General features: G+C 40.3%; 1 protein-coding gene across 5 annotated transcripts in view; it reads left to right on the top strand.

Annotated features, from left to right (window-relative positions):
• Nucleotides 1-23,455, top strand: part of SLC6A6 (solute carrier family 6 member 6) — a 60,831-nt gene that overhangs the window by 16,047 nt on the left and 21,329 nt on the right. For all 5 annotated transcript variants that reach the window (XM_035106507.2, XM_035106506.2, XM_035106505.2 and 2 more), the window contains 7 exons: nucleotides 11,445-11,684; nucleotides 12,321-12,455; nucleotides 15,719-15,953; nucleotides 18,187-18,319; nucleotides 20,992-21,126; nucleotides 22,800-22,903; nucleotides 23,016-23,140. In XM_035106507.2, coding sequence (XP_034962398.1) covers nucleotides 11,456-11,684; nucleotides 12,321-12,455; nucleotides 15,719-15,953; nucleotides 18,187-18,319; nucleotides 20,992-21,126; nucleotides 22,800-22,903; nucleotides 23,016-23,140 — 1,096 coding nt within the window. In that variant the 5' untranslated portion in view covers nucleotides 11,445-11,455. The remainder of the gene's footprint in view (nucleotides 1-11,444; nucleotides 11,685-12,320; nucleotides 12,456-15,718; nucleotides 15,954-18,186; nucleotides 18,320-20,991; nucleotides 21,127-22,799; nucleotides 22,904-23,015; nucleotides 23,141-23,455) is intronic.

Genomic DNA, 23,455 nt, shown 5'->3' with positions numbered 1-23,455 from the left:
CATCCCCATAGCATTATTATTAGTAGTAGTATGAAATCGCAAACATTTTCCACTTGGTCATAGTTTCATTTTTCTGCCACAAGGCAAAAGAATAACAACTCAAAATGCAATGTACATATTAAAGGTTGAGTGACCATAACCATGGATATCCATTAATTTTATTCAGACTGGTTGATTTGTACCCTCCTCAAATTAATGTTGTGGTTTTGCATGCTTGTGAAGTGCAAAAAGTGTGTGTGAGATTAACACAAACTAAATATAAATAATGGTATCAAAAGCATTGTCTGAAATCAGTGGCAACTAATAGAAGAGATAAACAATTTCTTTCTGTCTTTCTTTCTTGCTTTCTTTCACAGTAATTTTCAGTATAGGTTTTTACCACTTCTTGGTAAGAATGTTCAGTGCAAGTAGGCTCCATGCACCATGACAGAGCCGGACAGTTCTTTTTCTTGATTCTAGAAATGATTTCACAATCACTCAAGTGAAACTCCTAACTCCTAACTGAAGTCAAAATTAAAATCAGTGGCTTTGTTGCTGTTGTCTATAGGTGAAAGTGTAGGTTAAGTTCTCTGTTTGCAATTTCTGCTTTGCAAAGCATGATGCTGTATATAGAAGTGGGCTGCATGTTTCGGTTTCTTAGAGAAATGAAATGCTTATTTAAACCCTGAACTGATTAGCCAACAAAAGGATTTGCAAATAGCAACAGTGTAGCATTTTCTTGTATCTGATTGCCAGAGTTTTTGTTGGTAATAAATATTGTGCTGAAAATAATTTTCTGATTTATGAATGGATCTTCTATCGCACATTCTTCAGGAAAACTGTTAAGAATCACACAGAATGGCTAGTGAGTTATATGACCCCAAGGTTATATGCAAAAGATTTGGAATTTGGAAATAACTGGTAGACCCATAAGTATAGTAAAATATATTCCTATTACAGAATCATTTTAACTATAAGAATAAATGTTTTCTAATCTTAAATGCCTATAGACATAAAATGCACACCTATGCATGTAGGCCCCATTGACTTCTAATTGGGACTTGCTCCTAGGTGCATATGCATAGGATTTCAGATACACAACACATACACAGGTCATAGGCTCCTCTACAATGAGCTTCCTTACTAATCCAGTGTTTCCATTCAGCTGTCCATCCTTCCTACTCCCTTTTCCCAAGATTGTGGAGAGTTTATAGCATTGTTATCCCTTGGTCCCAAAGGATTTCCCTGGCTTCTTCCCATATAAAAAGGATTGAGAGATGCCAGTTGGCACACTTTCTGACTAGGGAGGGGAAGTTGCAGTGGAGTGTGTGCCTCAGGAAGGAGTGACAGGTGCTCAGTTGGGGCAATGGTCATATGTAATAGATGACTACTCCCTCACCACTTTGAGCATATCTGTGTCACAGTCATAAATTGTTGTTGGGCATCATGGCTTTAGCCAAGTGTTATCTTACTGATGCTGACTGTTGGTGATCCTCGAAGTGCTTTTTCTAGGATTTATTTGGATAGGGTTTAAGGTCTTTAAGGTGCTACTGAAGGAATTTTTTTATTTTGTTTCGACTCAGACCAAACACGGCTACCTACCTGTAACTGGAATAATTAAATTAGTCATGATGCTGTTGATGCATAAGAAAGGAGGTGGGTTGATGAGACTGGAAATCAGAAGAGAAAGTGTCTTGAAGCAGTAGCAGGGGCTCACTTAGCATGTCAAAGGGCACCCTATGAATCCTACTTGCCTAAAATCAGGGCAGGAGTAGCCATTTTAATGTACCATCTTGCTAACGTGCAGGAGAGAATCCAGTGAGTGGGTGAGCTATGGAGAGTGAGAAATCAACATTGACTCTAGGCTTCACGTGACTGATGACTGCAGCCTTGCAGTGAGTGGGGGAAGAAAAAGCACAGGGACCGTTACCAGTGAGTCAGTCTGTTCTGTACCCACATAAGTGCATAAACAGTAGACTTCTGTCTTCTTTGCTGCTGCTTCACAATCAGCGTGCATGTGTGTGGCTAAGGAAAGTAAGGAAACAACAGATGATGGAGGTTTTTTTTGAGGGCTGGGGGATGTGTGTTTCTGCTGTTTTGCCATTCAGAAAAGAACAAGTAGTTCAGTGTGAGTTTCCTCACTGTCACATTTATGTAGCTTAGAGCATTTTCTCTGTAGAAACATCCTGGTCCCTTTCTGTTTTACCTTTTGTTCCCAGCATTCTGGTGATTGACCATAGAACTTCATTTCCTCTTTCAAATATGATAAAATCTAGTTTCTGTTCAGTTGTTTCTTTTTTCTTTTCCCCTAAATGGAAGCCCAACTCTAAATGAAGCAGATTGTAGCAGACTTCATAAAGAAAGATGTTATCAGCCACCTTCAAGATATATTCATTAGCTGTTACTGGTTCTTTTTATCATCCCAGTAGCTCTGATCTGTACTTCCATTTGTCTGTACACACAAACAATTACATTTGCCTTGGTGACTGAGTGGCAACTAAAGTAACATGTTGTCATGAATGTGTGAAGTGGCTAGTCCTCAAAGCTTCGCTTCCTGTCTGGTAGCAGCCATCCATAATCTCGGATGGCTTTTCGTCCTTAGCCATGCCACTTGAGATATTTAACACACACACCTGGAAATCCCAGGGGCAGAACCCAGAATCATTTTTATGTGCTTTACCACTGGTACACCTTCATCAGCACAATTGGATGCCTTCATCTGCCCCAGCTGCAACAGAATATGCCTCTCCCCTATTGACCTCTACATAGAATCATAGAGTTGGAAGAGACCACAAGGGCCATCCAGTCCAACCCCCTGTCAAGCAGGAAACACCATCAAAGCATTCAGAATTTTAAATAAGAGATACTTGTCATTTAAATTGCACCTAATACTGTAAGTTTTTCAGGTGCGGTTAGTCACCTCTGAAACTGTCCACCACAAAAAAAGTAACATTTTGCACTCTTGCATCTGGAGTGATGATGTAATGATCAAAGCAGCAGTGTATCAAGAGAAAGCAGCAGGAAGCTTGTGCTCCTTTCTGGATTATTGTCAATCATTAGCCTTTTAGCTAGCTCACCCCCAGGGGTGTTAATTGAGTTCAGAAGTTGGTTTGTTATGAACAAAAACAACCTTTAACCACGCCACTTCTCCTTACTGAATTAACAATACTTGCAGCAGGATATAACAGCTTTCAGTCCTTCATCTGTATTCTGTTGATGCCTGCCACCATTGCTTTCATGCTCTGTTAGTTTATGGAAGCAGTCCTGATGCCTAAAGAGTGTGGTGTTGTTTTGACTCTGGAGAGCATTGAAAGGGAAGCCTAGATGTCCTGTTTCTGGGACAATAGCGAATGTATTCCAAGCACTCCTACTTCAAAGAGCCATTCCTTTCATAGTATGGAAAAAATGTCTTCAAACAGATTTATGTGGTGAATTTTGTCTCCACTTAATATACCCACACTTTCTCATGAACAATTCTTGGGATCTCATGATGGTTTAAAAATGTGTACTGCACCTGTGAAGAGCCCAGTTTATATGTGACATTGGGTTTGTTTGGGTGATCATGACTTGACCAAGATATGAACAAGTTTTTTGCCTCCTTTTATGCAAGCTGCAGGTCTCCAATTAGCCCACAGTTTCCCATATTAACTGGGAAACTATGGTTATCAGCTTTGGAACAAGCCGGGTTATTAAACTGAGACACAATGTGTCTTTAGGGAATCCCAGGTAATACTACATGCAAACAATAAGGACAAGATGAATTGACCCATAGCATGGTAGGGTCAATCTGGAGGTGACAAATGGGCAGCTTTTGATACTAAAGAGCCTCAGTTTAACACTGCAAGCTTTGCACTTTTTGGCTAAATTGCAGCCTAAACATGTTTGGCAAGATAGGATGACTCTGTGCTATCTGCTAAGCTACAACATGGGTAGACAAACTAAGGCCCGGGGGCTGGATCCGGCCCAATTGCCTTCTAAATCCGGCCCGTGGATGGTCCGGGAATCAGCGTGTTTTTACATAAGTAGAATGTGTCCTTTTATTTAAAATGCATTTCTGGGTTATTTGTGGGGCATAGGAATTCATTCACCCCCCCCCAAATATAGTCCGGCCCCCCACAAGGTCTGAAGGACTGTGGACTAGCCCCCTGCTGAAAAAGTTTGCTGACCCCTGTGCTACAGGAAAGTGCTACTTTAGGCAAGATAGGATGACTCTGTGCTAGCTGTTACAGGAAAGTGCTACTTGCTCCTTTCTGCCTCTTACTCATTTCTGAAATATGTTTATTGATTTTATAAAACTGAAAAACACATAAAACACAAATCACGTAAAACATAAAAAACATAAAATGCCAAACAAAATACAAAAAGAAAAAGAAACCATATTTATCATTCATATATCCTAACATTGTTGACTTCCTCATATCCCTCCAACCTGTGTTTCATTGTATATCATCCTTAGTAATTTCTATATCATACAGTACTTCAATCCTCTTATTTTTTCCTTAACAAACGTAATTCAGTCCTTATAGTATTGCATTGACAAACATTTCATTTCTTGTTTAACACATTATATCTAAATCTGCCTCTTACTCATTTATGAGCACTGTTCTGTTCCAGCATTATTAGCCAGTCAGATTTTGGTGTCTGATCTTACAGTATAAGCCTTCATGGAACATCAAGCTGAAATGATGAGAACCTAGCTAAATATAAAGAGATGTGTCTTGTGCTTCTACTGGCTTAACTAAACCATCACGCCTCTGTGAGATGATCACACTGATCTCATTACGGTACTTCCCCTGCTTATGTGTACAAAAGCATAGAGTGTTAATTATACTGATAAAAAGGGCAAGGGGTCTTACCCATGGCTAGATAATTTCAAATACTGGTACAGTGTGCATTCCCATTTTGTTCATTAAGATGTAAGTTCTTTAGATTTCCTCACAATTAATATGAATATGGCTCTAGTTTCTATGTTATATGATTTATATACAAAATTACATGGGTACATAGGAAAAGAGCAAACTATTTTTTATTTACACCCATACCCACACACCCACACCCATATCCTTTCCTCTGAAGATTTTTTAATCCTTTCCACTGCTTCTACACATACAAAGACATGAGACATTGTGATATAAGCAACTTTCACTCTAGGAGTTTGCAGTTCAGAGTACACTTTGCTTCTACTTTGAAGCACATAAAATGAAACAGATAAGCAGAAGGCAGTATAAATGGCATGTGACAATCTGCTTGGAAGGTGCATTAAGATAAATGAGATAAGTAAAACTGAAGCATGTTCTTTCGAAATAGCAAAGCCCATAAGTTTTTGCTGTTCATTATACAGTGGAAAGGAGTGAGTCCTCTAGTAGTATGTGTGCTTAGTAGTTTATGTTTTGTTTAAAATCTCTGGCTCCCAAAATTAATAGGAGGCAAAAGAAATTGCTGGCAGACCTAGAGACCACCCATCCTGTTCTAGTGTGTGTTTTAATCACTGAGGTTTTGAATTACCAAACTCTGTGAATTTGCCTTGGGGTCATGCATGCCTCTCTCCCCTGGTGCAGCTGCAAGGAAGCTTAACTTCCATTTTCAACTATCCTCAGTTCCATTTTTTAGTTGGCCACATTTCAGCGTTATGCCTGAAAGTAGATAAACCAGCTAGGTCTAACTATGCTTTAGCGAGACAAGCCAACCACACCATGGTTTATGAAGCTGTGTTGTTTCACTCAACCAAATACTAATTGCAGTCTTGGAAGGAGTGGATGCCATTGCTTATGTAGCCAAAATGGTTCTATCTGCTTACAAAAGGAAATAATCAGCAGGCTTGGGGGAACCTCATGGTTTGCAGAAATACGCAGATTCGATTCTTTATGGGGAAATAATCTAAGGAGTGGGGAGCCCCACCTGGAGTGGGAACCCCAGTCTGATGAGGATTGAGCATGCTCATTGGCTGTGGAAAGCTGACTGATTGTTGGAAGGAAAAATTGAAAACGGGGGTGGAAAGAGATGGAATACAATACAGTGGCTAGAATCCTGAAGAAGGAGCACTCCATGCTGCATCATTTTTTGAAGGCCCCACTTACAGTTGAGATTAAGTTTTGGGTTTGGCTGTGATGAGTGCTAAACTGCAATTAATTGAAAACAGGAGTGAAAGTTTCTGATCTCATGGCTGTGGAGAAGTGGGAAGAAGAGCACGAGCCTGTGAGTACAATGCAAACCAGAACCGACAGAGGTAATGTCAGCAGATTTTCCCAGAGCATTTAATGCTCATGACTGATAGTTTAGTGGGACACTGCTAGTTATTGAATGGCTTGCTTAGAGCCTGGAAGTAGAGATGATGTCTTCTTACTAAGAATAAGTATGTGTTTGAGGAGCCAAAGAGAAACAAAGTCATATCTTACTGATTATGTAATAATCCCTCTTTGTAATGTCATTGAAAGTCCTGGACAATTGCTCTGAATTTGATGAACAGACTTGGATACCCACCAGTAAAACAACAACAGGATTTGGCCTGGATATCTCTCCCCCCCCCCTTCCAGTTTTTGTTTTGGAAGGAACTTGCCTTTGGCTGCACTCAGACTTGCTTCTATAAATGGTGGCTTTGGCTCTTCATTGTTCAGCCATCTTAAGTGTTTGGGGCCAAGCCCTTGTTTTCTGAAAGGAAAGCAGACATGTGTCTCCTAGAAGCTGGCATGTTCTTTAGAAGTGGAATTGCCCATTTTATTCTCCATGGATTTGAGTTATATTTAAACACAGAGTTTCTGTCTTTGGACTACTTTGTTTCCTATTAGCTGATATTGAAATAATAGCTCTGGTTTCCAGCTTGCAAAATGCCTTCCAGCTTGTTGATTATCTCTTAAAAAGGCATTGTAGTTTAATTCAGTGGAATAAAATCACAGGAAATTAAAAACAAATCTTATTAATGTTCAGGACAATGCCTTTCATTAAACACACACAGTTTTCTTGGAATTTTCCTCAACTATGCAGTGCCTTGAACCACCTCCTTTTCATCTTCTCTTGGCATTTCCTGTAATTGGCAATAGTCAGGAGACCATGGGTGGGCCCATAGGGTTAAGTCTGAGATATGAGCACAATAAAGGGTAGCATTTTAAGCGAGTTTGTTTATGTCATAAGCTAGAATTGTGGTACTGCTCAGTGTGATATGTGGGTGATCTGCAAAACAGTTTATAAAAAAACCGGGCCCTCAGATCTTGTGAGTTCAAAGCAGGAAACCTGTTTGAAGACTCCTTAGACACGTTAGTTGCATCAAGAAGTCACACAACTAGCATGAGTTAATTGTACGCATGCTCTCTTAGTTTTGTGATGCCCAAAAGCACTTGAGGCTTGTTGAGGTTTATTTAATGCCAGTGGCGGAGCTTCATGCTCCAGCACCAGGGGGCGGGGGTGAGGCTAGCGCCCGTTCTGGGAGCGGGGCGCGCCTCCCGGGGGCATGGCGCGCCTCCCGGAGGGGCGCAGCATGTGTTCCGGGGGTGGGGCGTGCCTCCCGGACAGTGTGTTCCAAGGGCATGGCGCGCCTCCAGGAGGGGCGTGCAGGGCATGCGTTTTGGGGGCAGGGGCCCGCGATGGCGCCCCTTGGAGCCCGCTGATTGATTTAGGGAATGTGTGTGTACATAGACTCACCAACACCCCAGTAGTGCTCAAGAGTTTTTCAAAAAAATTGTAGGACATATATTTATTATACTTGTTGTCTCAGTTATACAAAGCCATGACCTATTGCTTTCCATAATACAGTGGTACCTTGGGTTACAGATGCTTCAGGTTACAGACTCCGCTAACCCAGGAATAGTACCTCGGGTTAAGAACTTTGCTTCAGGATGAGAACATAAATTGCGCAGCGGCGGCAGCGGGAGGCCCCATTAGCTAAAGTGGTAACCTCATGTTAAGAACAGTTTCAGGTTAAGAACAGACCTCCAGAACGAATTAAGTTCTTAACCCGAGGTACCACTATATTTCTACTTTGAAGTTGTTCAAAAATGAACGTGAGAATTCAAATGTATTGGATAAAGTGAAACTAATCTTTGAGGAGGCCCATTGCAAATGAGAGGTTCCAATTTGCTGTTCCTCCATGTCTGCTAGTGTAGCTATAATTATTGCATACTTAATTACCGGTTAAGATTTAGTGTCTAATATGTCAGCCTGCCGGCTCTTATTCTGTAACATCATAGTTCCCCTCCTAAACCAACCCTTTGAGACAAGTTGGCTAGATGTGTTAATTGACAATCTGTTACCTGACATTCAGTGTTGCATATGGTCTGTTTAGGTACACTTGAAAAGATTAGATTAAAATGGCTCCAATAATTTTTTTCCAGATAATAGCATCATGAAAAGCAAATATATTTTCCCTCCAAACCTTGTTCAATTTTTTTTATGAGAGTGTCTTATCGTTGGTTGTAAGCAAGACACTGAGATGGTAAGGCAAGTTCCATTGTTTTTCTCCAGATATGGTTTAGCTCAGGGGTCCCCAAACTACGGCCCCCGGGCCGGATGCGGCCCAATCGGCCTTCCAATCCGGCCCGCGACGACCCCCGCCGCCCGCTGCCGCCGCCCGCTCTCACGACGCGCGGCGCAGCGACGATCTAAAAAATCGGCAAAAAATCGCCGAAAATCCTTTGTGCGCATGCGTATGGGCCTCTCCCGACCCGGAAGAGGTCATTTCTGGTGCACTTCCGGGTCGGGGGAGGCCCATACGCATGCGCACAAGCGATTTTCGGCGAATGTTTCCCCGCCCGTGTGCGTGTGCGCATGCGCACAGGCGCGCACTCCCCCGCCCTCCGGCCCGCTGCGCGTGCACTCCCCTACCCTCTGGCCCGCCGCGTGGTCGGCGCGGCGGGCACCGGCCCGCCGCACGGTAAGTCTGGGGACCCCTGGTTTAGCTAATCTGCCTGGTTTATGAAAAGGTTTTCATTTGCATGGTTACATTGATGCATATCAATTTCAGAATCATGTTCCAGTTGCAGATTTCCTGCCAAGCTAATGTCAACCCTAGTTTCAGGTCATTGCCATACAAACTAAATCTGTTTACAGATCAGAAAGCAGCAAATTAATTCCAGGTTTCCACTGCAATAATATGAACTAAATTTTTGTGGTGACACTTGCATAAACAAGTAAAAAATTGTTGCAGCCTTAAATAAATGAACTGGTTTGCATAAGCCCAATAAAAACTTAGATGTTTTCACTAATAAAGCACCATGTAAATACAAACACATCTGCAGTACAGTCCTATGCACATTTACTCAGAAATAAGTCCCATTGTCTCCAGCATGATCTATTTAGATGGTTTAAGTGAGGTATTAATGTCTTCTGTCATGAATGTTAGGTTTAAGTGTTTACTAGCTATATCTCTTTCTATCAGTGTTATATTTTAAACTTTCTAGATTCAAATCATTGCCCTCATCCATCAGATATCTACTGCATGTGGTAGGGTTATTTGCATGTGTTGATTCCAGTGTAGGATCATCATGCAAGCTTAAAAACTTATGGAAGGTCCATTTTATGCCTTTCCATTCACACAACCCAGTACAGAATAACTCTGTGATTGGAGGAAAAATAGGCCATGTGACACAGATACAAAGACTGGATTGACTGCCCTTCTAATATATAAGAGCACAAGTATGCAGAAATGAGGACAACCTAGGCAGGCTATGCTTGTCTGGTCTCTGCAATGTATGGAAGTTTACTTTAGCACTCCAGTGTAAATGGCATACCTCCCACAGCTTCCACATTTGAATCTGATCAAATGGACTGTTTTGAACATGCGCTCTGGATGAAATTTTGTGTGTGTTTATCTCCCCCCCCCTTTTTTATTTAACATATATAACACAAGTGTGTGTGTGCGCATGTGGATGGGGATTATATATATATATATATATATATATATATATATATATATATATATATCTCATACTTTTTGCAATTTAACAGCTGACAGCAAAATATATAAGCCAGTGTGACCTTCTAGGGTTCACTTTGCCCTGGAGTTTTCTTAAAGCAAGCCTTGTCTTTGGCTATTTCATTAACTAAAAAGCCACTGCTATGGCAAAGAACATTCTATTGCGTATCAGGAGTGAGTCAGACCTATTTATTTTGAAATCTAAGTGAGATGCTGAGATGGCAGTGAAATGAGGCGGGGCTGTATGCCGAAACTGAACTGAACAGAAAGGTTTTATTTATGCAGGGGTTTTGTTTTTTAATCAGTACCAAGATACAAAAATAGAAGAAGAAAGAAACTGCTGCTTTAGAGCCTTCCGCTCATTAGGATAAATCACTATGTTTAAAGTGGGGGGCGGGGGATCACTTTTAATATAAGCTCCATGATAACTCTCTTTGTAAAGCCTTAATATTTCAGCCCATGATGATTCTCGGAGAGAAATTACAGGCTTGGAATGGACACTGGGTCAGTGCATAGAAAAAGTAATGTGTTGACATAATAGAGGGCTGATTTTCTACAGTGGTCCTCTCCCATTTACTGGTACTAAGCTGATGTAAACATAAAGGCAGAGTGGTATCTGCTACGGTAGTAGAGGAGTTAAGCCTGTTGATAATCTCTTCACAACTGTAGGTAAAGAGTACTTAAAAATCTGGGGTTGCACACCAGGAGTGGCAAGGACATTCAAGCGAATGCCCAGTGGCTAGGTGTGTTCCTGGCATCTCCCATCTCTGCAGAATACACTGCTTCTTTCTTTCTTCCTTGCTTCTTTCCTTCCTTCCTTCCTTCTTCCCTCCCCCCCCCCTTAGCACCATCACTGTTTCACCATTCATCCCCAAGGCACACACTTCTGGCCTTTCCCTAGAAACTCTACCTGTCCTCTTAATTTTGTTATGCACACATTACCTATTCTGCACTCTTATACCTTAATCCACAGCCACTTTCCAAAGGAGCTTTAGGAAGAAGCCTGGCAAGTGCTTGAGCCCCCATCTAAAAGGTGGCTCTGGGAGGGAAAGGGAACAAAAGCATAGTGGTGGCAGTTCGCCTGTTTTTACAGGCCTGACTCAGATGGATTTTCACATCTCTTCTGTGCAGATCCATTTTACTTCCTGCTGGCCTGAAAAGGTGTCACAATACATGGCAATCCTGCTTATGTTTTTAATACTCTGAGTAACAGAGAGGCTTCCGCCTCTTCTCTAACACAAAGTATCTTACTAACACTGTCATTAGGATCCAAGGATTGTTTTTTCCAGACTGCTCAGGTACCTGGAATGCTAAACTTCTATTGTGAAGAGACCCTTCATAGGTGTCAATGGGAAAGAGGCATAAGTGTACTTTTAAACTCATTTGTGGGGTCAAGATAGGAATAACCGTCAGCTGCATCTTCTGCATATACTGGCTTGAAAATGTGGATGAATTTGAAGGAAACTTTTTGTTTGCCAAGGTGATTTGTAAGCACAGGTACCTGTTTGTCTTCCAAATAACGTGGATTATAAAACCTATATTGTAATTTCCTTCGTTTTAGAAAGCAAAAACATGGCAACAAAGGAGAAACTGCAGTGTCTGAAAGATTTCCACAAGGACATTCTCAAACCTTCCCCTGGCAAGAGCCCTGGGACACGCCCTGAGGATGAGGCAGAGGGGAAGCCACCACAGCGTGAAAAGTGGGCCAGTAAGATTGACTTTCTGTTGTCTGTGGCTGGAGGATTTATTGGATTAGGCAATGTTTGGCGATTTCCGTATCTCTGCTACAAAAATGGCGGAGGTGAGTATTGTTGTCGCTTTCATAATGGTTTGGGATGTGGATAGCAGCTCCCTTTCATGTGAATGGGTGTGTGGGGAAGCAGGGCTGCTCTGAAGATGAATGCGATCAAGATTTAAAAACAACTGGAAGTGCTATTGGAGTAATAGCTACTGCCCAGCTTATTTTTTTTTTTTGAAAAGGGGAAATTTGATTCATATTAGTGAAAGCCAGTCACATATTTCTGGTATGCATTTCACTGCACTTAATTTGCTTTTTAAAAACTCTTACAGCTGTTACATGCAGTACACTTTGTAAAAGAGCAGGTCATTAAATTCTGAGACATTGTAAAACAAGAAAACAATTGCCTTGAGATTTTACCTAATCTTCCAGTATGCAATGAAAGGAAACCATTCTGTTGCACATTTTCTTTCACATTGTTCCCCATTTCTTAATCTGAAAATAGCAGGGCATTTGTGTAACATATTTAAAGTTTGATTAATCTTTGCTCTCAAGTGGCAATTTCAGAACATGCTAACAAGCACATGGGCCAGATTTCATAGTGATACTTATATACCACCACCAGCTGCTACTCCATTAAGAAAAAAATTCATAGAGTGAAAGAATAATCCTAATCTTCCTTCTGTGTTTTCTCTACAGGTGCATTTCTCATACCTTATTTCATTTTTCTGTTTGGGGGAGGTCTTCCCGTGTTTTTCCTGGAGGTGGCACTAGGACAGTATACCTCTGAAGGAGGAATTACATGCTGGGAAAAGATCTGCCCTATCTTCACCGGTTAGTTATCTGCCTAATTTGTTATAAATATATATATGTACATGCACACATCTAAGTTAGTTCCCAAAAGTCTGTGACATTCTATCTTCACCTTGCAGCTATGCGAAGGAAAGGGTGAGACTATGCAGAGGCATGGCTCCCTGTGACTGGGGTCAGCAGGGCAGGAAACAGGTTTTATCCTTAACTTTTTTGGTGACTGATTTTATTTAATTCCTATCCTTTCCTTTTAGTTTTTTTCCATCCAGCTGGATGGTTGTCTCACACCTCTCTGGGGAAAAGTTAAACAGTACAGTACTGGTCTTGGAGACATTTTTGCACTGAGAGCAACACCTGCTTGCCATACCTGGCAGGAATTCCACAACAAGATTCAAGGCCCAGCTTGAGAATGCCAGAGTGTCCAGGACAGTGAGGACTTCAGAAGCTGCCTATGGGCAGTTCCCTCTGACATCTCCACCACATCCACAGTGTTGCCTTTTGAGGAGATAGACCCTGAAAAGGGGGGCAGTGGGGTGCTAAAAATTTGGTCACAGAAGTACAAAAAGCTTTTTCTCCCACCTCCCCTCCAGCTCTGAGCTATTGGAGGTGGTATTGTTTCCTGCCCTCCCTTCCACCTCCAAGTTTAGAACTGGAACGTGGAGCAAATTTCCCCCTGACCTTGTATTGTGTTTGAAACATAACTTTAGCTTGGCAGGGTGGGGATCCTGATGAGAACAAAATTTTGGTTGGCCTCTGCTGACACAACTTTTCTATTTAAAAAAATGTAAGAGCAGTATTGAAATTGATATGTTCCTGATAGAAGGTTTAGGATTTACTATTATTTCAAATAGGATACTTCAGAATACATGAAACTCTCTGGAACAACTTCTCTGAGATTTCTGATCTTTAATTACTATGAAATGCTTTACTATGGGTATTTGCATCAGGAGAATGTGGAATGGCTCCCATCGTCCAAGAAAGCTCAATAGTTAAGGAGCTGGTGTGTTCACAGGCCATTAAGTTGTTCCGGGACAGTTTAGTGTTGTGTAAGGTGATTGCCAGTTTATACCAGTTCTGTGTCTCCCAAAGTACTTACTTAGAAGGAAGTTCCATTGAGATCAATAGGACTTCTTGCCAAGTGTATGGGGCTTGGATTGGAATTATAGGTAAAGCTTTGTGCCAATTTGAACTTCATTAGCTGTGGGCATGCCATTTGGAGCAGCAAAGGACATGACCTTATCTGCCAGTGATCCTGTGCTTGAAAAGCAAACAGGGCAGTATTTTTTTGTTGTCAAGCATTGATATGCAAGTTAAACATTTATATATAGCAGGCATGATATCTTTGAAAAAAAAAGATAGATGTGTACATATATTACAAAATTCAGTTTGCTGACCTTCTTTTGACATTGTTTTATTTGGCACAAAGATGTTGTCTTTCCTTTCCAGAATGTTGTTATTACTGTTGCTATAACCAATGTTTTATGACTGTGACCCTATACATTCTCAAATAAGAGTAAGCCTCACTGAATTCAATGGCATTTATTTCTGAGTAGATATGTATAAGATTGCACTGTAAAGTTGGAGTCCTACTATTCACACTGGGAACAAGCCCTGCTGTACACAGGCAGAAGAACACAGTAGGACTTGATTCTCAGTATTCCTTCCTCTGGTTGTGCTATACATTGCATTCAGAGGTATAAGTAGAATAATACTGTTTATAACTGCATTGCAGAGAATTCAGTGCATTTCACTGAATTCTGTTCCATACGTAATGATTGTCACCCTAGGTTAGGCCAACACTTCCATTGCCCACTGTCTGCAATTGACATTGACTCAGAGAGACTCATAAGCAGATCTGGATTGAGAGAGCCATCTCCTGTGATTTAGCTTTGGCTCCTGATACTCAGAAATATGTTTAAAGCTTTCATAGTTTGCGAAAACCAAGAGTGGCTTCATAATACAAGCCAGGATTGAAATAACTACTTCAAACTATTTCCTGGGGTGTGCTGTTCTCCAGTGGGAATTTTTTCTTTGAAGAGCAGAACATCTCCCCTCCAATACTTCATCACAAAGTGCTTTTGAAATTCTCCTTCGTTTCAAAAGCATATTGGTATGTAGCATTTTTGCCTTGTGCACATGGAATAATTATTGTCTTCCAACAAATACCTGCTTTAAATTGGGGCTCCTTCCTAGTCTGCATTGGTTTTAGATGTTTTCTTGTTTGTATGCTTGCTGCCCTTGACTCCTTGGGGAGGCGGAGAGGGAAACTACTACTACTACTATTACTATTGCTGCTGCTGCTGTTACTACTATTGCTAGTAGGTATAGTCCACCAGGACACAAGCCACAGAGCCATAGGTAGTGCATCATGTCCCTAGGTTTCCATTTTTATTTAGATTGAATTGTACTTCATTTACATGGCCATTTCCTCCTGCTCAAGTGTTGTAGCTTCAGTGGTTTTGTTGTAGCAGGGTGTTCCTAAATATTAACAGTGCAATCATTTGTATGTCTACTGAGAAGAAAGGCACATTGAATTCAATGAGACTTATTTCCAGGTAAGTGTGCACAACAGGGGTGGGCAACCTGTGGCCCTCCAGATCTTGCTGGACTACATCAGCTCTAAGCACTGGCCAATTTATAATGGGACTGATGAGAGATGAAGTTCAAAAGCATCCAGAGGGCCACAGGTTACCCTTCCATAATCTATATGTTTGCAGTCCAAATGTGATAGCCATTGCTTGCATACCTTTGCAACCTCACAACTGTGTTTTAGGAAGAACTACTACTCCTTATTGAATTCTCTGGAAACATGGGTGCAACTGGTGAAAGAGGAGGAATCCCTTGATACCTTATCTGAGTCTTGAAATTATGCATCTCTGCTTAATGCAGAAGATATATGATGTTGAACTGTTGCCTTTGTAACCCTAGACATAGAGATTCCTAAACTAGTGAATATTACCCTGTTTCTCATATTTTAAGACATACCCATAAAATAAGCCATAGCAGGATTTTTAAGCATTCAAGAAATATAAGCCATACCCCGAAAATAAGACATAGTGATAGGCACAGCAGCAATGCTGGCCGTGGCAGGAGGAGGAAGAAAAAAAATAAGACATCCCTTGAAAATAAGCCATAGTGTGTTTTTTTGAGGAAAAAATAAATATAAGACATGTCTTATAATATGAGAAACACGGTACATGTTCACCTGTAATACCAGCGAGCCTTACTTATGTGTGTAATTTCATATGTTCCTTTCTTCTGCTTTCTTTCTTTTTTAAAAAAATCAGGAATAGGTTATGCTTCCATAGTGATCGTGTCGCTTTTGAATGTGTATTACATCATCATCCTGGCTTGGGGGCTGTACTATCTATTCCACTCTTTTACGAGTAAGCTGCCTTGGGCTTTCTGCGACCAAGAGTGGAACACAGAAAACTGCATAGAAGACACTCTCAGGAAGAACAAAACCGTCTGGTTGTCACTGAATACCACTAACTTCACTTCTCCTGTGACAGAGTTTTGGGAGTAAGCAATTTTAATTGTTGCTCTTTGGAGAACTTTATAAGAGACATAGAACATAGAGTAAAAGAGTGACTGAAATTGTAAGGGAAAGTATGGGGCATTACCTATTTCTGTAGGAGTTTTGGATTATTATTACTAATTTATTATTATTACTAATTTTAATTATTGTCTTATTGTGATATTTGGGTCATGTTTTAACATCACTGTTAACTGTTCTGGATTCTGCAAGGAGGAAGGACAGAGTATAAGAATAATAAATGAATAAGTCAGGTTATAAAGTCTCAGAGACAATGCACACACCTATATTCCTGTTTTGATTATGATTATGTGATTTAGCCCTATTCAAATAAAGTTTCAAGTTGACTCTGTGAATGATGGCCTTGATTCACCATGCATTTTATACAGATATTTAAGATATTTAAGTTAATCATTGCACAAGGAATGCCATCTATGTGGGAGGTATTTGTTAACTTATTACACAGAAAGGCCTTAACAAAGAACTTTGCATTTTACATTATTTTTTTTAAATAACTTTTTATTGGATTTTTTTTTTTTGCATCTTACATTAATGATAAATGTTCAGTAATCTTATAACTATGTTGTATGTATTAACAGATTGAGGTCAACTGCATTGCCCTGAGCTAGCTAATAAATTACATAACTCAGAATAATGCATGTTGCCTTGTAAATATGTAAACCTCTTTATCATGTGTTAATTCACTTGAGTTTGGTACATTCAGAAGACAACAGTCCTACTGTGAATGAAATAATCCTTAGGAGCTGTTACTATGCCTGAGTTATGAAGCCTACTGCTCTTTATTAGGTGGAATGTTTCCTGAAATCTTTATCAGTTGTAGTACTTGTTGAACACTAAACTTCTCAGGCATGGTTGGCTTTATTGAAATGTTCACCTTTGTATGCTAAGCGACATCTTCCTCTTAGCAGTGCTGCTGATTGTGCATTGGAGGCCATCATTATATCTTATTTGAGCTAATGATCTGTGTAAATCTCATGCTTGTTTGAGCAGCAGTCATAGGGGATAAGCAAATCTGGCTTTATTTCCAGAGTCTTACCTCTTGGGATTACCGTACATCACATGCTTTGATTTCTTAGTTGTGAAGATTTTATTTCATAGTATATAGTTGCAAACATAATGAAACAGTAAGAAGCAGGGGGCAATTACCAGTAAACAAGAACTTTGATTGTTCCCTGCTACCAACCAAAAGCTTATAAGTGCTTAGGACTCAGCAGGCTTGGTTCATGTGAAATCTCAGGAAGCTGATCACATGCTTCAGACATGCAAATCTAATAAGAGCTGAATAAAATGAAGCAAAATCCGCTTTTGGCTCATGTACACTTGATGCTAGCCATAAATCTAGCAAAATGTTTTTGCTCTTTTCCTTCTTATGAGTGAGATCCTTGGGAACAGCTAGTTTATTATCCTCCATTTCTATTTTTAACAGTTCTTCATCTTAGTTGAAATGGGACACGCTTCAGAAGTTACACAACTCCTCTAGTTCTGTGTTTTGTTTACTTATTAAAATGAATATCTGTGTGATTATAGTACTGTGATAGAAGCAGGTTGCTATCCTGTTCCCTTTTATGACACATATGGTGGTCCCCCCCTTAACTAAATCTATCTAAAATAATGATGATTGATTTGTTTACAATTTAAGGCAATATATAACAAAGTTGGAGAGGTTTGTGTATTTATACCTGCACAACAGAAATTACTAGTTATGAGTAGAAATACTAAGAAGTTGTAAAGGTGGGTTTGTGGGTTGATTTTTATCCTAGAATCATAGATTTTTATTTTTAAAAATCAGTTCTTTTCATTAGTTTTAGAGTAACCCCATCAGATTCAAAGAGCACGTCACTAAAATGTCACTAAAGGGGCGGAATGGAATACTTTATGTGGGCCCTGCCGACGTGTTCAGAAGTCCAGAATGTAACCCCGGTGCAAAGCAAGGATTGCCTGTAGACAAATGGATTCAGTTCAAAATATTCCAGAGTGAACAGAATAGTTTTAACAAGCTGAGTGATAATTATCACTCCCAGCTCTTTGGAACACTACAAATAGAACAATGGACCTTTCCCATGTGTCCAGCTAATCCGTTTAGGCAACGTGGGAAGTAGCATCATCCTGCTTTTAAAGACTGGTTCTTGTGGAGCAGCTGTTCAATTTGTTTTATCATACCTTTTGTCTTGTTTCTTTCCTCTTTTTCCCCCCTTTAAGGCACAACGTATTGAGCTTGTCTTCAGGAATTGATGAGCCTGGTGTGATCAAGTGGGATCTGGCACTATGTCTCCTCCTTGTCTGGGTGATATGTTTCTTTTGCATTTGGAAAGGTGTAAAGTCCACTGGGAAAGTAAGTGCTCTCAGCCTCTCCCTTTGCAATTATAACTGCCTTGTTTCTTGGAGTGCTGGTATTGGCAAGTCCAAAAAGAAAATGTTCTCTTTGGAGTCATGTTCCTCTCACTCCCTCAGTGCATCTCAAACAGGGGGATCTTGAACAAACTTCCAAGCTTGCTCAATCTTTCCCCCACTTTTTGCTTCATAGTTTCCAATAAGAGGGAAAATGAGGTGTTAAAAAGGCCAGAGAAATTCAAAATATTCCTCTGCTTTAACTTCTGTTTGATACCAACAGAGCATAATCTGCTTTTGAATTCTACCTCTTTACACACATACGCTTTAGGGTTATAGCCGAAGTGTTTAAATAGGTTCAGAAATAAGTTTTATGCAGTGGTTTTGCACACTCTCCACATCATCTTAAATTATTCTGTTGCCTTCTTAGCAAAGGCTAGTTCCCAATGTTATTTTGAACCTTTCCTAGAATTATAGATTTGTAGAGTTGGAAGGGACCTTGAGGGTCATCTAGTCCAAACCCCTGCAATGCAGGTTACTCAACATGTGGTTGAAGCCATACCGAGCCCTGCAAATATGCTAGCAGTTTTATTACTGCACCTCAACATATTCCTTGTTTATCTAAGGATGGAGGATCCATTTATTTATTATGTTGTTTCCTCTGTGAATTCTTTGGCTAGACCCACTGAAAACTTGGAAAAAAACTCAGAATGAGTTCAGAAACTCTCATAACATCTGGCTTCTGTTTTTTAGTTGTTCCTCCAAGGTCATAGCTGTTGAACATTTTTAGATTTTTTCTTTTTCTTTGAATTGATGAACAGGCCTCATTGATTTTTCACATTTGTCAACAGTGTACTTCTGGAAGATAATGCCTTGCCCTATGATAATAATTAGATAGTAGTCAGTCCTCCCTTCATTTTAAACATACGTAAAAAGAAAAAAGTGCATAAATTTGAATGTCCAACCTTTTTTTAAAATCCAAAAAGCAGTTTGCATAGCTCAGTGTTTGTTCTGGCTGAAAATACTTCTCTTACAATTAATTCACATTGGCAAAATATGCTAGGTTGGCTTAGTTTGAAATAATTTCTCAGTGATAATCTTGGGGCGAAAAAGCTGGTGAGTTTTGTTTCTTTAAGTCAGTTTGAGTCACTTGTGGGGGGAAAGTGACTAATGAATGTAATAATAGTAACAGTTAAAGTTGGTAATTGTGATGAACCAAAAAAACTACTTACAAATACTTGTTTAATGTAGAAAAGAAGGGGAGGGGAATAACAAAGGCATGGATTATTTTTAAAAGCAAATTAAAATACTTTGGGAAGAAAAATTCAGGAAAAAATTACACACATAGAAATGTAATTTTCCAAAAGAAAAGCAGGGCATGATATGGAAGGGTGTTGCATTTAGAGATCAGACTGGCTGCAGAAGTTATTATGGTGCAACAGGCTTTGATATCTGCCTGTTAAATCTCCCGAGGTTCACTTAAAAGGCAGGAAGATGCATCTCAGGAGCTTTTATCTTGCTAAACCAATTTCACAAAAACAAAACTATATTAAAGTAGCAGAGCTGTAATTACTGGGTGGCATCATCTGACCCTGTTAGCAGAAGAAAGGAACCAAATAAGTAAATAAACAATGACCAGTTAGAATTTGACTGGATGAGTATGTTTGAGGCAGATTTCCAGAAGGCACACATGTACTTTGGGACAATCATTCAGAATTAAGCAAGGGGTACAATTCTGCTGGGGGTAATCTCTTGTGCATATTGATTTTATACATCACCTTCTATTTATTCAGTTTGTGTTATAAGACATTCTCAGTTGATCATGCCCAGGTTCATCCTTTTTCTGTGCTGGATACAATAGGAACAAAGTTGGGTGCCTTTGATACAGTAGTTCAGTATTTTCAAGACTGACTGGCAGCAACTCTCCAGTATTTGAAGTAGGGGTCCCTCCCAGTCCTACCTGAAAGTGCCGGGGGTTGAATCTGGGACCTTCTGTAGGCAAAGCAAATGTTCACCATTGGGCTATGGCGCTTCAGATGATAAGTAAGGAACAGCTTTTTATTGGGCAGATGGTTGTCGTCTACATGGGATGCCACACATCACTTCCAGTCTTTAGTGTATCTCCTGATGATGAGTGCTTAATGATATTATAAATAAATAAGTTCTATTGAGCATACTAAGGAAGTAAGGAACACCTCCAGTACTCAAATTTCACTGCTCAATATGTGATTTATTTATTTTAATTCTACATGCTTCATTATTGCGGTGAATGCCACCTGTAGACATCTGTATAATGAGAAGGAAGTGTGTTGCCTTGTCGGCCTCACTAATGGTCCAACCAGCACAGCCAATGGTCAGAGAGGATGGTAGTTGGAGAGCACCATGTTGATCACGCCTGACATAGCGGTGACCTGGGGGAACTGGAAACCGAAATGTGACCAGTATTAAAGTCAGCATTAAAGTCTGATAATGTACTTTCTCTGTCATGATGGATATATGCTCATGCAGTTTAGGGGAACTGTGATCCACTGAATAATGAAAGCTGAGAGCAAACAGGAGGATAAGAATTGAAGATAAGAGATGAGTCCATTTGTAACCTCAAATACCAGGTGTATACAATTAAAATTCTAGCTTTTTATGATCAAAAAATGATAACTTTTTCATTTTTAATACCAGGTTGTGTATGTAACAGCAACTTTCCCATTCATCATGCTTCTTGTACTGTTAATCCGTGGTGTCACTTTACCTGGAGCTGCAAACGGCATCAAGTTTTATCTTTACCCTGACATCTATCGACTAACAGATCCACAGGTGGGTTACTAAAAACTGGAAGTGATGATACTTTTCTTCCTATGATCTAAACAAAATGTGAGGAGGGCAGTGGGATGATTGTGCAGTAGATTTTCTTGTAATCTTGAAGCAGTCAAAACCTAATTGAAGATTACCTCCATGGTGTTATTCCTTTCCACCATATCTTGTCAAAAAGGTTATTATTGTTAATGTGTTAATGCATTTTCCATGTGTGTATATCTTTTTATATCAGAAGGATTCTGAGGCTTGTAGACTGTGTCCAAATATAGCATCTCAGCTTTTTTGTTGATATTAGGCTGTGGACAAGGTAAGGGAGATAATTTTTGCTTCAGTCTTTAGCTCTTAAAGGCAGCAAAATTATGGAGCAGCGAACAGAACGGTAAGGAGCACTTGTGAGTATTTGCAATTGTCCGTGTAATATGGACACCCTTGGGGGAAGGCAGTTAAGGACAGTGAAAAAAAAGGGGAAATGCTGAATACCTTTCACGTGCTTCGTAGAAACTTGCTTCTCTGCAAATGTATGGAAGATAGAGCCCTTAGTAAAGCGCAGGAGTATAGCACTTTCTTTTCTTTGCTCCATCTTCAACTGCTTACAAATTATGTGACAGCTTATTTCATGATCTGGTCAGCCACAAGCAATGGGGAAATGCAAAACTGTTAAAGTAGGGGGGGGGTGCACATAAGACTATGGTAATATTGTGATACGAGCAGTGAATGAAAAGCAACGTATGATACAAGCCGGATGAAAATGCCACTGAGTACAATTCATCTGGAACATAGTTTATATAGCAGCATTGAAGTTATGGGAGATGTTGCTGCTTCTTTCCTGTTCTGATTCGTTAAACTGTTCTTTGTTAGCCTAAGCCAGGGCTGGGGAACCCCTTTCAGGTCAAGGGTCACATTCCCACCTGGGCAGCCTTCTGCGGGGCAGGGGACACATGCCGGTAGTGGGAGGGGACAGCTGCAAAAGTGGGTGAAGCAACAAATGCAATTTTTACCTTTGTACAGTGGGACTCGTTTCTACACACAGCCATTGCTATCCTCCGTCCAGGAAACCAAGAGGCATTGTCATAGTTCAAAGACATATTCCAACAAAGGCAAAACCCTTAAGGGAATCTAAAGTAGTGCTGGTGAAGGGTATGGCCTTGAGAGAGTTCCAGGGGGCAGACAGGGCTGGAGGACAGTGTTTTGCCCTTAGCTGTCTGGTGAGGTTCCCTACCACTGGCCTAAGCAGAGCACACTGGAAGACATAATTGGCCACAGCAAGAAAAATCCTAAGAGGTATTGGAGGGGGGAGCATAGTGCTATCCACCAAAAAGCCTGGGATCCTTAAACCACTGAACTGATCTTGAAATGTATCTTGCGTGTATCTTGCGTCTGCTGGGATCTACAACGGGTGACGCTCAAAACTGGGACTGTATATATGTAATGCTCTGTCGTTTTTGTTTAAAAGAACTGATTGTGCTTTTATTCACTTTTATGCCAAAATGTTGTGATATGGTATTGAACAGTGTAGGTGCATTCAATGGCTAGCATTTATAAGCAGATTATTTTAAAGAGACGTCTATTGTTGTCACATTGTGGGGGTTGCATAGTCTGTATTAGCTGTAGATAAATGGCTAGTGCTGGTGCAAAATGCAGCCTTCTAATGGGCCTTTTCGTGTTTTCTTTAGGTCTGGATAGATGCCGGGACGCAAATCTTCTTCTCCTATGCAATCTGCTTAGGTGCAATGACTTCCTTGGGGAGCTACAATAAATACAAATACAACTGCTATAGGCAAGTTTCCTACCAAAGGGGTTTAGTACATGTTAGCTAATTGATGTGTAGGGAACCATGGGTTCATTTTTTTTCTCCAATTAACTTCCTCCATGACATATGTGTGACTTAGGGACTGTTTGCTGCTGGGATGCCTGAACAGTGGTACCAGTTTTGTGTCTGGCTTCGCAATTTTTTCCGTCCTGGGCTTCATGGCACAAGAGCAAGGGGTGGACATTGCTGATGTGGCAGAGTCAGGTACGATGGTGTCGGTGGCAGTGATGGTGGGCACTGCCACCCAGTGTGTGAGCAAAGTAATACAAACCAAATCAACTGCCCCCTCCCCCTCCCCCCAAAAGGAGATATTTTGGAAAGTAAAATTACTCAGCATTTCAGGAGACAAAGTCTTATTTTATTTCAATGGGTGTGACAATTTGAAACAAATTGAAAACATGCAGAAACAAAAAATTGACTTTTAAAAGAAATGCCCAGAACCGAGTCAAAAATATGTGAGATGCAAACAGTTTATAAATATATGAACCTCTGTGGTCGCTCACCATTTGCTTCAATCAA

Source organism: Zootoca vivipara, chromosome 2 (genome assembly GCF_963506605.1).
Source record: "Zootoca vivipara chromosome 2, rZooViv1.1, whole genome shotgun sequence".
Taxonomy (NCBI): Eukaryota; Metazoa; Chordata; class Lepidosauria; order Squamata; family Lacertidae; genus Zootoca; species Zootoca vivipara.
The sequence above is the reverse complement of the archived record's forward strand: the minus strand, read 5'-3'. Positions and strand labels throughout refer to the sequence as shown.